Source organism: Ursus americanus, chromosome 13 (assembly GCF_024610735.1).
Source record: "Ursus americanus isolate L20-20 chromosome 13, mUrsAme1.1.p, whole genome shotgun sequence".
In the NCBI taxonomy this organism is placed as follows: domain Eukaryota; kingdom Metazoa; phylum Chordata; class Mammalia; order Carnivora; family Ursidae; genus Ursus; species Ursus americanus.
The window spans coordinates 70,290,118-70,306,802 of record NC_142139.1 but is presented as its reverse complement, the minus strand read 5'-3'; the positions used below and the strand labels follow the sequence as shown (position 1 = coordinate 70,306,802).

The 16,685-nt window shown below is 47.2% G+C and overlaps 1 protein-coding gene across 1 annotated transcript; it reads left to right on the top strand.

Moving 5' to 3' along the window:
• The first annotated feature begins 5,216 nt into the window (after positions 1–5,216).
• POLR3D (RNA polymerase III subunit D) lies at positions 5,217–10,290 on the top strand. Its single transcript, XM_045774077.2, has 9 exons — positions 5,217–5,344; positions 5,560–5,729; positions 6,692–6,735; positions 7,337–7,488; positions 7,648–7,772; positions 7,961–8,129; positions 8,488–8,753; positions 9,205–9,357; positions 9,502–10,290. Exons 2-9 carry the CDS (start codon positions 5,565–5,567, stop codon positions 9,622–9,624), a joined length of 1,197 nt encoding a protein of 398 aa, XP_045630033.1. The 5' UTR covers positions 5,217–5,344; positions 5,560–5,564; the 3' UTR covers positions 9,625–10,290.
• The last annotated feature ends 6,395 nt before the right edge of the window (positions 10,291–16,685 follow it).

Sequence of the window (16,685 nt, the reverse complement as noted above, 5' to 3'; positions counted from 1 at the left end):
ACGTAGCGGATACACAAACTGTGGCATGCCGCAAAGCCTTCCCTCCACCCGCTCAGTATTTGCTATTTACTTACTGTATTACGCAACTTGCATACAGACAGCCTATAGAGAAGATGTATGGACGTGCAATGCAAGGATGGCTCTTACATCAGTGGCGCTAAAGTGAAATCACTTGTACAGTCCACCTGGGAACAATCCACCCTTTTATTTCTCTAATGCACATCCGATTTGCTACTTGGTCTCCACACAAACTGGAATTCATTTGTTCATTCAACAAAAATTTACTGGGTGCTTACTCTGTGTTGGGTATTGTTTCAAGCAGTGAGGATACTGTAGTGGAGGAGGAAAATAAGTCCCTGCTCTTATGGGGCTTTCTTTCTGGTGGGGGGAAGACAGAGAGACAAACAAACTCTAGAGTCTATTAGGTGACAGTGCTGTAGAGAATAAGAAGTCAGTATCGGGGCGCCTGGGTGGCACAGCGGTTAAGCGCCTGCCTTTGGCTCAGGGCATGATCCCGGCGTTACGGGATCGAGCCCCACATCAGGCTCCTCTGCTATGAGCCTGCTTCTTCCTCTCCCACTCCCCCTGCTTGTGTTCCCTCTCTCGCTGGCTGTCTCTATCTCTGTCAAATAAATAAATAAAATCTTTAAAAAAAAAAAAAAAGAAGTCAGTAAATAGGGAGAGGGAATATTATGGGGGAGTTACAATTTTTAATAATGCCATCAGAGAAGGCCTCCTTGAAAAAGTGACTTCGGAATTAAAAAAAAAAAACACAAAAAACCTGATTGAAGAGTGGAGGAGAGCCACGCAGAATTACATGGGGGAAGGGCATTCCAGGTAGCAGGTGCAGAGGCCCTGAAGAGGGAGCATGCCAGATTGTTCCGGATACAGCAAGGGACCAGAGCAGCTGGAGCAGAACGAGTGAGGGGTATGCGGTAGGAGTTAAGGACAGAGAGATGGTGGGTGGAGGGACGGATTATGTAGGGCTGTGCAGACCAGTCTAAATTCTCTGGTTTTTACTCTGAAATGGGAAGCCTCTGGGAAATTACGAGTGGAGACGTGACCTGATGTGCAGTATGTTGATTATGCTATGTTGCAACTAAACTGACGGGACCCAGGTGGAAGCAGGGAGGCCAGTCAGGAGGCTATTAAAATAATCACAGGGAAAAAAAAATAACCAACGATGGCCAGGCAGGGTGGCCCGTCAGTAAATGTGGTGAGAAGTGGTACGATTCTGGATATATCTGGAAAAGCTGATGTACAGGATGCATCACATGAGAGAAAGACAGGAGTGAAGAATAACTGCAAAATTTGGACCTGAGAGGCTGGAGGGATGGGGTTGCCACGTACTGAGATGGGGAACATTTCAAAGTAGTATGAGGAGGGAGATCCAAAGTTTGGATGTGGGTGTAGGTTTGAGATGCCTTGTAGACATCCAAGTGGAAGGGCGGGATAGGCAGAAATATACATCCGGTGCTCAGAGAGGTCCATATTGAGATAAGCGCCAAGGAGTCATCAGCATTCAGCACAGGGTTTGAAGCTGAGAAACTGAACCAGTGCCAAAGGAGTAAGTAGAAGAAAGGGAGAGTTCTGAGGACTGAATCCTAGGGCTCTCCAATGTTTCGAGGTCAAGGAGATGAGGAAGAACCAGCAAATAATGGCCTGCAAAATGATGCAAACAAATCAGGAGAAATTACTCACAGAGAACATGTAATGGCTTGAACTTGGATAGCATTTTCATACCACACATTCCTTTTCTTCTACTGATACATATTCAAAACAGTTCCTTATTCATTTAGTATTCCCAATGCCCGACAAGAGTTCACAGAAACAGTCTTCTGACAGAATCTGTTTACACCTTCTGAAGTCTGCATTTAGAATAAAAAAGCTATATTTGCTCTTAAGAGTTTGATTATTAATATCAGTAAGTTATCAGACAGCAATGAGATTATCACCTTTACTGTGAAATACGTAGAAATAAAAAGTTATTAATAACAATTAAGATCAGCTAGAATCACAGATGGGATGACATGGGGTTCAGCTGGTAAAGATTTGCTAGTTTCTTTTGAGGCTAGATAAAAGAATATACATCCTTTGGAAGAAAACAGAGAGGGAGGTGTTAGAGCAAATAAAGGAAGAAAGGAGAATGGTGCAGGGCATCTGGGGGGCTCAGTCAGATAAACCTCTGACTCTTGATTTCAGCTCAGGTCATGATCTCAGGGTCCTGAGATTGAGCCCTGTGCCAAGCCTGAAGCTCTGCCCTTAGCAGGGAGTCTGCTGGAGATTCTCTCTCCCTCCCCAACCTCACCTCTCCACCCCCGAGTGGGTGCACACTCTCTCTCTCTCTCTAAAAAAAAAAAAAAAAAAGGAAGAAATAAGAAAGGAGAATGGTGCCAAAAGTGTATTAGCCTAATTAGAGGGAACACTGGAGAATATTCTTAATGGGAAATTATAGCAATTGTTAGGGAGCAAGCCCCAGAATGTTAAAGATAGAAGTCTTGGTTTAAGTCTTCTCTCCTCTTGTCCTGTTGGGGTGAAATATTTTGCAGAAATCCAATCAGCATTGCAGGAAGGAAACTGGTTTCCTGGTTAACAGGAAACAGGATCAAGAAATTATGGTGCAAGACAACAATGTAGAGTACTATTTAGCCATTAAAAATTATAATTTAGAAGAATACTCAATAACTCAAAAAATGTTTATAGTATACTGCTAAGAGAAATAAAAGCAGATTATAGAACCCTATGTAAAACTCCTCAATTTTTAAAAAGCCACATGCATAGAAAAACAACTGCAATATGCAATGGATGACTTTCATTTTCTTCTTGGTGTTTGTTAAAATTTTCCAAATTTTCTACGATGAACAAGTATCTTTGTAAAAAACAAAACAAAAACCAAGAGATACTAAAAGGTCTGTGACCTCAAACCCCAAAGAAATCAAAGCAATTTCATCTAGTGCTCCAGTCAGAAGATCAGGGCTGCTGTGTACAGCTGTGTAGGGAACAGGAATCGTTTTCCTTTGGTTAGGTTTGGTTACCACAAAACCAATATGGAGAAAAGAAGTTGAAAGAAGTCTGGTTAGAAACCAACACAACAAATATTAATTTAGTATTTACATATTATGGAATTGGCAAAAAAGTTTAAAATTTTAAGAGCCCATTCTCAAAAGGATGTGGCCAAATATTACATATTTTACATACTACATATATTCCTAGTGGTGATGCGTACTAGGATGGCCCTTTTGAAAGCAACTTAGCAATACAGATGAAGAACTATAAAATGTACATGTTCAAAATGGTATAGCCATTGTGGAAATAGTTTGGCAGTTCCTTATAAAACTAAGCATACAACTACCATTCAACCCAACAATTGCACTCATGGGCATTTATCTCAGAAATGAAAACTTAACATCTATACAAAAACCAGTACATGTATGTTCATAGCAGCTTTATTTGCAATAGCCAAAAACTGGGAACAACCCAGATGTCCTTCAAAGAACAAATGGTTAAAGAAACCATGGATACTTAGTAATAAAAAGGAACGAATTAGTGATACATACAACAATCTCCAGGATCATCTCCAGGGAATTATGCTGAGTGAAAAAAGCCATCCCAAGAAGTCACATACTATATGATGCCTTTTTGAATGAATTCCATTTTTGAAATAACGAAAGTATGAAAGTGAAGAATAGATTAGTGGTTGCCGGGGGTAGGCCAAAGGGAGGGAGGTGTGGCTATAAAAAGGCAACTAAAAGGGATCCTTGCATTGATGGAAATGTTTTATATTTCTACTATATCAAGGTCAATATTCTGGTTGTGATAATTGTACTATACAGTTTTAGGATATGTTTCTATTGAGAAAAACTTGAGATATCTGTATTATTTCTTAAAACTACATGTGTGAAACTACATCTGGGGCACCTGGCTGGCTCAGTCTGTTAAGCATCTGACTCTTGGTTTCCGCTCAGGTCATGATCTCAGGATCATGAGATAAAGCCCAGCGTGGGGGTCAGTGCGCTCAGTGTGGAGTCTGCTTGAGATTCTCTCTCCCTCTCCCTCCCTGCTCATTCTCTCTCTCCCTTCCTCTCTCTCTAAAATAAATAAATCTTAAAAAAAAAAACCTGCATGTGTATGTTACCTCAAAGAATTTTACTTAAAAAAGAATCACAAGTCTGAAAAGTTGTCCTAGGGAGACAATCCAAAAGATGAAAAAATGTTAAATGCACCAGATGTTCACTACTGCGTTATTTACAACGGGGGGGGGGGCATGATACAGACCCAAGAATTACGCATTTGATGCAGCAACAAAGAAATGTTCTTTCAAAAGGGAGAATTCAAAATTGTGGCACAGTATGACAGCTCTACAAGGGGACTACAATATATTACAAAAGTTTTTAATAGTAGTATTCTAGGTAGAATTGTAGCAGAAATGTTTTCCTCCCCTCAAATTTTCTGCAATGCTACGTGGTTTTTACACGGTTTGCGGGTGGGGAGAACTGTAAAGGCATTTTATATGTTAAATTACAAATGCCGGAGTCACCATAGAAGTTCTTTAAATTCGTCCCTCCCAATCGAGCAAACTTCGTTTTACGGGTTCCGGGGTCGGAACGAGAGTGCACACAAGGGTCCGCAGTCAGGAGCCCAGAGAGCTCACACAAGGGTCCGCAGTCAGGAGCCCAGGGCGGGTGCCCTCAAGCACCCAATTAGTCCGCTGCCGCTGTCCTAGCGCTGCGCCTACAGCCGCACCCCAGGGATCCCACCAGCAGTCCAGGGAAGGGACCCCCAAGCGAGGGCGAGGCCGCAGCCGAGAGTACAGTGACCACTCCAAGGTCATCGTCGAGCCCACAGCCGCGGCTCGGCCTGGCCCAGGGCTCCCCAACTCTGAGTCCCGGTCTCGATCTCGTCCCCGAGCCCCTCGCCCGGTCCCGAGCCGCGACCCCACTGCTCCCAGAGGCTCCGCCACGGCGAATCCCCATGCCGGGTCTTGGGGGCCGCCACGGCCCCCGGACCCAGAGCTGGGCGCCTCTATCCCCTCGGCCCGGGCCAAGACCCCTGAGCGCTGCACCGCAGCGTAACCTAGACCAGACCCCTCTGCCTTTTTCGCCCTCTCAACCCAGCTTTTCCCGACTCCGGGAAGAACCGGGAAGAGAAGGCGGAGGGGAGCTAGGAGCTGCCGGATAAATACTGTGGCCCGGCCCCGCCCACCGACCTCACTTCCGCCCCGCGGCAAGATGGCGGCGCCCGGGCCCTGCCACGCAGACTTCCGCCGGGCGCAGAGACCCAGGGCCGTCTGCGGGCTGCGTCGGAGGTGAAGTCGCGACGCGCGTGGTGTGGATCCACAGCCCGGGTACGCTGGGGTGCGTCTCTGCCTCGTGCCTGGCCGGGGGCCTGGGCAGAGAGAGAGCCAAGTGCTCTAACTGGGTGGTCCGGGGAGTCTTGCCACGTGGAAAGGGAGGGACGCTCTGACTGGGGGGCGGGAGGCCACGTGGGTGGGGTTCCGCCCAGGGTCCGTGTGTCCGCCCCCTCGAGTGACTTTGTTGCCCCTTTCCTCTTTTCTCCCAGGCAAAATGTCGCAAGGAAACGGCGCGGGCGAGCCGAGTGCTCCGGGAGGTCCCCGCCCCCTCCTCTCTGGGGGACGGGGGCTTATCGGGCGGCGGCCGGCGCCTCCCCTCACTCCAGGTCGCCTTCCCTCGATCCGCTCCAGGGACCTCACCCTCGGAGGAGTCAAGAAGGTACCGGACGGCACCTTTCTAAAGAAACCCTACTATTTTGAATTCCAGGACCCTGGGGTTCAACTGATGTTCACTAGGGCCTGCCGTGTGCCAGGCTTGGTATTGGGCCTAACGAAACCTGCCACCCCCCCCCCCCCCCCGACTTCTCACAATTCTAGGGAGTCTGCCTACCTTCAGCTCTAGATACTGGGTACAAGATGTTGATGTGGTTCTCAGAGATGGCTGAAGGGCAGAGAATCCTAATTACTTCCCAAGCAACTTGAGCAGTACTTATTTACCTTTTTTATGTGTTTTGGACACCTTTAAGAAACCCATGAGAGCTAGCAGGGTTACAATTTTAGAGAGTTCTGTATTTGCCATGGATTAAAGTTGCAGACTGTGATCTAGAGTGTAATGAATCCTAGGCAGGGCATTGGAGGCCCTGTGTCCTTTTCTGTTGTGTTTATGACTGTAGATGTAAGGATAGCCCTGAAATTTAGTGGGGGAGGGGGCTGTAGTAGAAGCATAAAGCAGCCAGTTTTCAAAGACCTGTTTGCCTTGGGAAATGCTGGTGGCAGTCTAGCTGTATCATCTGTTTGTCAGTGCTGGCCGACTTCCTACTAGAGCCTTGCTGCTAGAGCTCTTTCTTATGATACTCTGTGGTTTCTATAGCAGTTTGATGACAGGAAGTGAGATTAGACCAATAAGTTCTCAAAGTCCTGAGGGCTCTCCTTTCAGAGGGTAGAAGCTGAGGCTGCTAGCTTAAATAGGTTTTGTGCCCTGTTCTGTGTGTAAGTCCACTGCTATCATGACAGGATGTTCGTCCCTTTTAGGTAAGTCTATCTCTGTAAATCATTGACCATAGTCGGGAATATAGAATTGTGATCTTGGTCCATACCAGATGCCCTTTGAGAGTTTTCGTTTATCTCTGTACTTTGGGATCAGAACTTACCAAATCAGTGATTCCCGTATTTTACTTTCAGAAAACCTTCACGCCAAATATCATCAGTCGGAAAATCAAGGAAGAGTAAGTAGCTGGGCCTTCTAAAAGTTTCCCCTTACTGCTCTGAATTTGGGTCTTTTTGGAAATAACTAGGTATGTGGCTCAGAAATCTAAATTTGTGTATTAATTTGTTTCACTAGTGATTTGGGACCCTGGTTGCCAGGTGATTCTAATGTGCAAGTTTAAAAAAATACCAGTGCCTGGAAGTCCATCTCTAGAAATGGTGATTTAACTTTTTTGCAGTGCAAAACAATGATTATCTTTTACAGCTGGAGATAAGAGCCACTAGTTTAGACAAAAACGTGTTAGGTTTTCACTTATGTTCTTTTGTATTACAACCTTCTTGCTTTCAAGCAATACTAAAAAGTCCACATTTGGGGGCGGTCTCTGTAATTCAACTTTTGAGTTGTAGTTCTAATATATACTCTCAAGCAAGAAGGTAAAGTAAAGGAGATTGAAGGGACACTGTCCCATCAAGGAAGTAGAAGAGGGGCTAGACTTTGGATTGGGTTCTGCTTCTTGTGATACAGTTATTGTCTCATTAATTCTCCACTCAGGTGAAGTAGAGTGGTGTGGGAGAGTAAGACCAGTTCTCTGAGGCAGAGAACTCCATCCTCTTTTCCAGGCCCAAGGAAGAAGTAACCATCAAGAAGGAGAAGCGTGACAGGGATAGAGACCGACAGCGAGAGGGGCATGGACGGGGCCGGGGCCGCCCAGAAGTGATCCAGTCCCACTCCATCTTTGAGCAGGGTCCAGCTGAAATGATGAAGAAAAAGGGTACAAAGCTTCTGGGGTTCTGGGAGGAAGGAATCAGTGGATTTCGGTCCAGACTGCCCGAGAGAAGGGCAAGGGCAGTAAAATTCCCCTGCTCCCAGTTTAGTTTTCTTTGCTGTTGGCCTCTTCCATACCCCTGGTGAGCCTAGTGATTTTCCACAGGGAGCTGGGATAAGACAGTGGATGTGTCAGACATGGGGCCCTCTCATATCATCAACATCAAAAAAGAGAAGAGGGAGACAGACGAAGAAACGAAACAGATCCTGCGCATGCTGGAGAAGGATGATGTAGGTACCACTAGGGTGGGAGGAATGGGCTTCTGGGGAGCCGGGCCTGGGGGGAAAAAGAGCCCTCTGATGTCCTGGAAGCCTGTGAACAGCAGGAATCTTCAGTTAGAAAAGACTGAGGGGGGCTGCAGTCCAGGTATGTGTGCGTGCTAGCCAGACCGAGTGACCCCCTGACTCTTCCCTGGTAGTTCATCGATGACCCTGGGCTGAGGAATGACACTCGAAACATGCCTGTGCAGCTGCCGCTGGCTCACTCAGGGTGGCTTTTTAAGGAAGAGAATGAAGAGCCGGATGTTAACCCTTGGCTGGCTGGCCCCAAGGAAGAGGACATGGAGGTGGAGGTACCTGTTGTGAAAGGTACTCTGTGTCCTTTAACGTCTCCTCTCCTTCCCTGTGGCTGCCCCCCCGAGGAATCCTCCCGAGGAATGAGCCTCCCAGACTCAGGAGTAGGTCCTCCCCCACTCCAGCTGTAACGTACATGACCTGAACAGGGACACCAAATTCTCACTCTCAGAAAGTTCATGCTGGCATGGATCTGTGGGGCTAGCCTCAGATACTCCTTGTTAGATAAGTCACACAACTCCTGGATCCTTCTTCATAACCAGGGAATCCCTCCCACTTCGTGGCTGGGTGACAGGGAAGCAGAGGGGGATGAAGGAATGGGTACAGCAAGGTGGCCGCTTCATAGCTCTTCCATTTGTGTTACCTTGGGCAGTGAAAGAGGAGCCCCGAGATGAGGAGGAGGAGGCCAAGATGAAGGCTCCTCCCAGGACAGCCAGAAAGACCCCGGGCCTCCCAAAGGACGTGTCTGTGGCAGAGTTGCTCAGGGAGCTGAGCCTCACCCAGGAAGAAGAGCTGCTGTTCCTTCAGCTGCCAGACACGCTCCCTGGCCAGCCGCCTACTCAGGACATCAAGCCTATCAAGACAGAGGTGCAGAGCGAGGATGGACAGATGGTGGTTATAAAGCAGGAAAAAGACCGGGTATGCTCAGGAATGAGTCCTGTGAAAATGCCGGGGGGACCAGGAAGGGAAACAGCTGTTAGGGAAGCAGAGGTGTGCCACCCAAGCCGAAATGTCCGAATGATACACATTTGTTCTCTCTACCCACAGGGGACTTGGGGCTTTGTACTTCAACCCCTGTTACGTGTGTTTACTTTTGACAATGAAATATTTTGAACATACACAAATGAGAGAACATAAATTTTCATATCCCATCACTTATCTTTAGCAGTTAGCAGTATTTTGTCCATTTGTTCATTTGTTTGCTTTGGGTTTTGTCGTTCAGCCAACAGCAGGGAGCCTTGGAGAAAGGCCCTCTGGAGAAGCTCATGCTAACCTCTGCTGCTGATCCTTCCTTTGGGAACGGTGTCACTCACGAAGGCTGGAGGAAGCGGCTCTTTACCCAGTTTCCATCTTCTGATTCTCCCCACAGGAAGCCAGGCTGGCAGAGAATGCTTGCACCCTGGCTGACCTGACAGAGGGTCAGGTTGGCAAGCTGCTCATCCGCAAGTCAGGAAAGGTGCAGCTCCTCCTGGGCAAGGTGACTCTGGATGTAACGATGGGAACTGCCTGCTCCTTTCTGCAGGTGAGAGCCTTAAGAAGAAAGGAGTGTTGAGGAGTCAGTGCTAACTGAGAGAGAAGTGTCCTTGGGATTATCACCTGAAAATCATAGGACTGAGGAATGGGCCGTGTGTTTTCAGTTCTCATCCTTGTCTCTGTTGGTTGGCAGGAGCTGGTGTCCGTGGGCCTTGGAGACAGTAGGACCGGTGAGATGACGGTCCTGGGACACATAAAGCACAAACTTGTATGTTCCCCCGATTTTGAGTCCCTCTTGGATCACAAACACCGGTAAAATGAGCAGATGGAGGATGATGGTGACTGTGCCCACGGCTGCTGCCTGCTCCAGACGTTTTGTTCTCCAATCTGTGCGACCCAGAAGGGGCCTGTTTAGCCCACCCACTCCAGGCTTTGGCAGCCTTTGTCAGCCTTTGTCCCAGTTTTCCCCACAGGGCCCACGTGGCTCCCTCCCACGGCAGCTGTGAATGGCACGGTGGCCTTCCCACAGCATGGATCCTGCACATCCTCGCTGCTGGGGGACTTGTCCCTTCTATTTATTTTTATATTTATCTCTGATATTATTCCCAGGTGGAGAGGGGAGGGTCTGCGGGGAAGTCCAGGCTCCTCCTCTTGCTGACTATCTTGTTCTCAGGGTAGGAAGCATAATGACTGTTGCTGCTTTTTCTCCCTTCTTCTTACCAAGAAGCAGTGTTGGAGAGAGAGCAGGGAATTTTTGAGTCTGGGACTCGGTGCTCAGTCCCAGCTCCATTAGTTACTAGTTGTGTGACCTTGGACAAACTACCTAACCTTTCTGAGCCTCATATTCCTCATGGGACAAAAATGAGGATAGTACCTACCTCACAGGGTTGGTGTGAGGATGAAACGGAATGTCGTAGATGAAAACTCCTTGCACAAGGCCAGATAAACACAGTGGGCACTCAATAAATGTTAGTTTCCCTTCCCTTTGCCTGAGTCTGTTTTCAAACAACAGAGATTCCAAGAATCTCTCGGGAGACGTGACTAGAGCTGCTGTCTCCCTGCCTCCTGACTGCACGGGCCATCCCCTGGGCCGGAAGCTCTGAAGGTACAGGTTCAGGCCCTTCTCTGCCGTCTGTCCTGAGAGCACCTAGCCACGTGCTGCCTGTTCCGTGCGGTGAGGTGCTAGCTCTGGGTTCTACCAGAGGTGAAGTCAGAGACTCCTCCCAGCACCCTACACTTGCCTTTGGGTGATATTGGGGTCCCAGGACTCATCCCCCACCCATAAGCCCTGCAATGACTAGCAGTACTCTTGCAGTACTCTTGGCTTCCATTTAAATATTTCCTGACAATCCTGTGAGCCTCAGAATTATAACCGCACTCAAATACTGCCGAAAAACAACCTTGGTAAGACGGCAATGAGAGATTCATTGCGTAGTGGCTTTGATGCTTGACAGATGACCTCCCACTTCAAAAGCTTTGAATTTGAGAGCCCCCCCACCTCCTGTCCTACCGTCAGCAGGTCTGCATCCCAGTCCCTGCTGGCCACAATGGCCTTTTAGTTCACGGGTCTCTGACCTTGTTCCTTTTACCAGGTCGTCATGCTCTTGATCCTTCAAGCACGTTGCTCACGGAGGAGCAGCTTCCCTTCCCTCATCCTCCGTCCACAGAGCCGGGTCTTTTCCCTGCTCGGTGGTGGGAGATATCTTAAGGGTTAGGGAAGGCTGCCTGCAGCAGTGTCTGGTCATTAGACAGCGATGTCAGAGCTCCCTTTGGTGTGAGCTGAAGCCAACTGCCTCTGGAACAGTGATGACCACACAGGCCTCCTCCTGACTTTGAGGTGGCCCCAGAGGTTTGGGATAGATATGCCTTCCTTTAGTCTCACGTTTCTGTCCCAGGAGTCTGTTTTTTATTCATGGCGACTGGGGTTTTCCTATGCCAAGCCCCTCAAGCTCCCTAGCCAGCAGCTCTGAGGAGGGATTGAACGTTGCCCCTTCTGTAGCTAAGAGCTCACGTGAGCTTCAAGCGTAGTAGTGTTCTGGTGTCTTGTAAAGGCCAGAAGGCTGTTGTGGAGACGTGAACCATGAAAGTTGTATTTGGTCAAAGGCTGAGCTTTGTTCGCCAGGCTCCAGTGCTTTCTTTTAGATAGCTGATGCACTGGCACTGGGCCCCTAGTGCAATCCTCTGTTTCTCTTCTGTTTCTTTGGTTCAGAAACACTTCTGCTTTTCTGGGCTAACTCAAAGGCCCTGCCTCGTTAGCTCTTTGGTATTTTGCAGTCTTTGGCTCTCCCAAGAAAGCTGGAGGAAGGGCATGTACCGCTTTCACATTCTCCATTTCAGGTGTCGGGGATTGACCGTTAGGACCCTGTGTCAGAGTCCCCATGACCTATCTCTGTAACCCCGATATGCTGATCGGATGTCATCTGTGAAAGCGTGGAAAAAATATGAAACAAGTCTGCTTTCTTGACCAAGCCTCCAAAGCATATGTTTCTACCAACAAATAAATGCAAATAACGGGAGGAAAAAGCCTAAAGTCAAAATTCGTATGTGTGAGTGCAAATGTATGCAAATTTATTACTACCTGCATCTGTGTGTAGCCATTTTGTTAGGGTTCTAGAAGAGAGAACTACAGACTTGTTTGTTTTTTAACTGTGTGAGTAGAGTGACACTAGAGTCAGGGTTGGGTTTGAATCCACTCCACCAGTAACTTTGGGGAAAATTACTTACCCTCCCTAAGCTTGGTTTTATTTGTCTTCTATAAAAAGTGAGGTAATAGCAGCCATTTCATAGGGTTGTTTGTAAATTAGAGTGAACATAAAGCATTCGTTTGGTGCCAGACAGAAAAGTGCTTCTGCAGAGAGAGTAGCAGCACAAGTGTAACGGGAGGCTGGGCTGACCGTGGCATAAGCAATAGTATGTTTAGTTATCACCTGTCACGGGAGGTCTAGAGATAAATGGCTCCAGAGTTCGGTGGCAGCCAGCCAGTCATCAGGGTTTTCTTAGGCTCGTTTGTTCTGCTAGCCTCCGAGTTGCAAAGTGGCTGCCACAGCTCAGCGGCATTTCTTCACATGAGGGGCCAAAGCCGCAGCAGGAAGCGAAGTGGACAGCGGTAAAGGAACTGTCTCTTCATCGTGCTCTTAGGGAGGACTATTCCTTCGGGAGCACAAAGAGACCTGCCCCCTGTGTCTCTGACAGAGCTGGGTCACATACCCGCCCTCGGATGGGATGCTGCCAAAGAGGTGGGTGGAGCAGTTTGTCCCCAGGCCTTTGGCAACCTGTTCCGTGAGACAGAGTTTTGTTAGTGGGGAAGAAGCGGGAATGACAGAGTCGAGGTATATCTAGGTAGAGCTTTTTAAATGTTCAATTACCTTTTCTTCTAAATACACCAGTTCTAACATTTTTGTACATACTCTTTTTCAGACTCTAAAATTGTATATATTATATATGATGATATAAATATTACATTGTCTCTTCATGTGCTTTATCTTAAAAATATATGCAGCTCTTTGTAAATGAGCCTCTTGTACTTCTGATACGTCTGAGCTAGCTGAACAAATTAAAGACAGGGTCTTTTAATCCTAGGCCTACCCCCGTGGTCCAATTAAATTGGCCACTTAACGCTTGGCTCTGTAAAGGAAAAGAGGCTTACTTCTTAGGTATTATGTGAAAAATGACATCCACTGCCTGTTCATTCTGTGCCCCCACCCCCATCCTAGAGCAGGACATTCACAGTCGGGGCATTCCCCTCTTCAGATGGCAGTAGCTAGTGACCAATGTGGTATTTACAGCTCCTCATGGATACGGTTCTGCTGCCAGAATTTTACCAATAGAGGGTAGGGACTGGAGTGCGGTTGGGTCTCAGAGGTATCCCCTGAAAAAAATGGAGAGAGAATGCCAACTCTGGTAACTCTCTGTGTGGCCGACTTCTGACTCAGCTCTTCTGAAGCATTTCTCTTGTTCCCTTGTGTTGGGAGTGGTCACTGATCCAGCTCCCCAAGGACTGAGGCAGGGGCTCATTTCCATCTAAGACCCAGTCAGAAAAAGACGCAGTCCTCATCGTCACTGATCCGACAACTCTATCTTGTGTATTTGTCAGGGTTCCGTGGAAAAACAAAAGCCATTGCAGATATTCTAAGCAGAAGAGTTCAATACAGGAAAATAAGTGTTTATAGACTCATCGGAAAGCTGGAGGAGTGAGTACTAGGTTGAGCCTGCAGGAATCCAAACACCAGAGAACTCCCACCAGGGGTGCCACAACCTCTACCATAGTCGGGAGGGTGGAGAATCCGGCTGTGAGCTGTTGACTTACAGGGCACCGCGTAGCTGCGGGCCAGTGATCCCGAAATCCCCACAGCCTCAGCTGCCTCTGGAGAACCACAGAGCTAAAGACTGGGCCCTGGGACACCTGAAGAAAAACCCCACAGACAGAGTGCCTCCTGGGGGCGAGGCACATTGTAGCTTACGATACATTAGTGACAAAAAAGGAAGATGTCTGTCCTGCCAGAATTTCCATTTTAGTGAGGGAGACAGACAATAGCATAAATGAGTTGTAGGAGGTGACGTGCTTGGGAATGCTTTTAAAGGGTAGGGGAGATCTACAGGTGGTGGCTCGGCGCGTCACAGTTGAGAAAGTGCCACTGGAGGAAGTGAGCTGGCGGGATCGGTGGGGCGTGAAGGCAGCTAGAATCAGGAGCAGCAAAGGTGACCGGCTGGAGCTGAAACCAGGAGGGAGAACGGTAGCGGAGGAGGTGTGGGGTGGGTGGTCCGGGTCAGCCTGGGCTTTGGGCCACTAAGCGGAGTTGGGCTGTCTTCTAAGTGAAAGGGTTCATTGTCGCAAGTGCTCCCTGGGTTTGAAAAGGCTCACTTTAGCTGGCGGGTCGAGGCAAAGGTAGAAGCAGAGATACCGGTTTGAAGGCTGCTACAGTCATCCAGGTGACAGATGGTTGTGCTGTGGACCAGGGTGGGAAGAGCGGAGGTGCTGGGAAGTGCATGGATTCTAGGTAGTTATTTCAAAGGTAGAGCCAGTGTGGTCTGTTGATACAGTCGCGGTGGGTGTGTGAGAAAGAGAAGAATCAGACTCCACAGCTGTGGCGGCAGAAAACAGCTAACGTGGTAGGAAGATGGCCTGCCTTCCACCTTTCAGATCTCAGTTGGTGGAACCTAATTCACATCCAGAACCCCAGCACAAGAGATCTGGGGAAATGTGGTATTCCCTTTCTTTTTTTAATTTATTATTTTTATTTTTAATTTTTTTGGCGGTATTCCCTTTCTAACCCCAGTGATTAGGTGGTACTTGACTGCCCATAAGCTGTATTCACCGCAGTCGGCTTAAGGATCCAAAATTTTAATAAAGCTTTCTGGGACCATGTCATGCTGCCAGTTCAGAGTTAAAGTTCTCTCTGATGCATTCCTTCAAAACAGTATATTCCAAATGAAAACACGGTCGGTACGTAAAACTAGCCATACTCCGCGTGGCTCTTAAACCTTTCCCCAGGGCAAGATAATCATAGGAACTCTTTTGGAAATGCCTCAATTATTTTTTAGGATTCTTTATTAAAACTGGTTTTGCCGTGTCAGCTCTATGACATTTTTAAGGCTTTGTTAGATTCTGCCCTCCAGAATGCTCATACCTATTCATACATGCCCATCAACAGTGTGTTAAGAGTTGCTCTTGCATTTGTAAAGTTAAATGTACAATCAAGATTCTTTTAAATTATACAAATGTAAAAAGATGCTGGGTAGAAGATCTGACCTGTACTCAAATGGACAGATGACTAACATTCCCTCTCTTCCCTCCGTCAGACGTCAGAGAGGGTCGATGTGGGAAGAATGCACTGCCCCCTCAGTCGGGTTATATGCTTCCCAAAAGTCAGTTATGTTTTCCCCAGCTCATCTCTGCCAGTTGTGTTCACTGGTGTAATTGTGGAATTCAATTAAACATTGCATAAACAAATAAAATATGAAGGCTAAGAGAAAGTATTTCTGATGAAAATAAGGTATATATGTAATCAAATATATAAACTGATGAGTGGTGAGTGCTAAAACAGAGTTCGCCTAAACCAAAGCAAATGCTGTGGAAAGACTTAATAAAAGTGAGTCAATAAAAAATACTTTTGAATTAAGTGTAGGCAAGGAAGACGTAAAGATGGGGGTAATAGTAAACATTCAGGTTATTGCATTCACATGGCTTCACAAGTTCCCTAAGGCTTTGCCTTTGCATTCTGCTTTTGAAGAAATCGAAACTGGTGATCTTAGTGGTGCGTTATGGGCACGTGTGGTTTCTGTGGAATGCTAATTAGTGGAACCCTACTCAAAAGGACTTGCCCCTACACCAAAAGACCAGTGGGTCAATGTCCATTAATAAGTGTCAAGTTAAAATATTTAAAATAGCTATGTATCTTTCATTAAAAATGTTTCCCAAAATACCAGTTTAAATTAGATTCATCTAAGAGAAATGGAGCCCTCCAAAAACAGTGCTTTAAACAAACAGAATTTTGTTTCTCTCTTGTAAAACCCTAAAGATGCACAGTCAGCTGGTATGGCAACTCTGCACCACAAAGACCCAGGTCCTCGGGTTCCTCCAGCTTATCTCCCTATGGTGTCTAGGCGTGGACCTCATCCTCATGTTCTCAGTGGAAGACCAGAGCTCTCGTCATTGCGTCCCCACCCCAGGCAGCCAGATAAATGAAAGGTTCATAGCCCTCCACCTTGCCAAAGGACAGGGTGTGTACCATATCTCCGTTTAGAGAGGTTCCTGGGAGCTGTCTCATAATATTGATGGTGATGTATCTTTGTCCAGAAAGTGGAGACATAGTCACCCCTGGCCTTGAAGGAGGCTGACAAATATGGTCTTTGTCTTGAATGAACATATACCCTCCTAAGAGTCAAGGTTCATGATCATGGGAGAATGAAACAGAGGATGTTGTGGAACAACGAGCGGCCTCTGTCACATCTATTTAACTTACTTTAACCATAACTGAACAGGAGCGCCTGGGTGGCTCAGTTGGTTAAGCAGTGACTCTTGATCTCAGCTCAGGTCTTGATCTCATGGTTGTGAGTTCAAGCCCTTCACTGGGCTCCATGCTGGGTGTATGGAGCCTACTTAACAAAAAAAAAAAAAAAAAAAGAATAAGTGAACAACTGCTGGTCCCAGGTGGGACAGGGAAGAGTTTCCAAGGCACATCACTTACATAAGCAAACCCTCCGTTTCCTCTGTAGATATCATGTGTGGTCCATGTAACCACTTCCTCACATACACTCTCAGTGCCCTTGCCCTTCTCTCCTATCTTACTCATTGGAAAAAAATCCCACTTTTAGGTAAATCTAGATCTCTGCTTACTCTGCATTTCCTCTGAGAGTTGAAACTTGGCTGAGGAAACA

Coding starts and splice junctions, on each gene's coding strand:
- POLR3D (XM_045774077.2), top strand. CDS start 5,565: ATGTCGCAAGGAAACGGCGCGGGCGAGCCGAGTGCTCCGGGAGGTCCC. Junction 5,730..6,691: donor CCCTCGGAGGAGTCAAGAAG/GTACCGGACGGC, acceptor TTTTACTTTCAG/AAAACCTTCACGCCAAATAT. Junction 8,130..8,487: donor GGAGGTACCTGTTGTGAAAG/GTACTCTGTGTC, acceptor TACCTTGGGCAG/TGAAAGAGGAGCCCCGAGAT.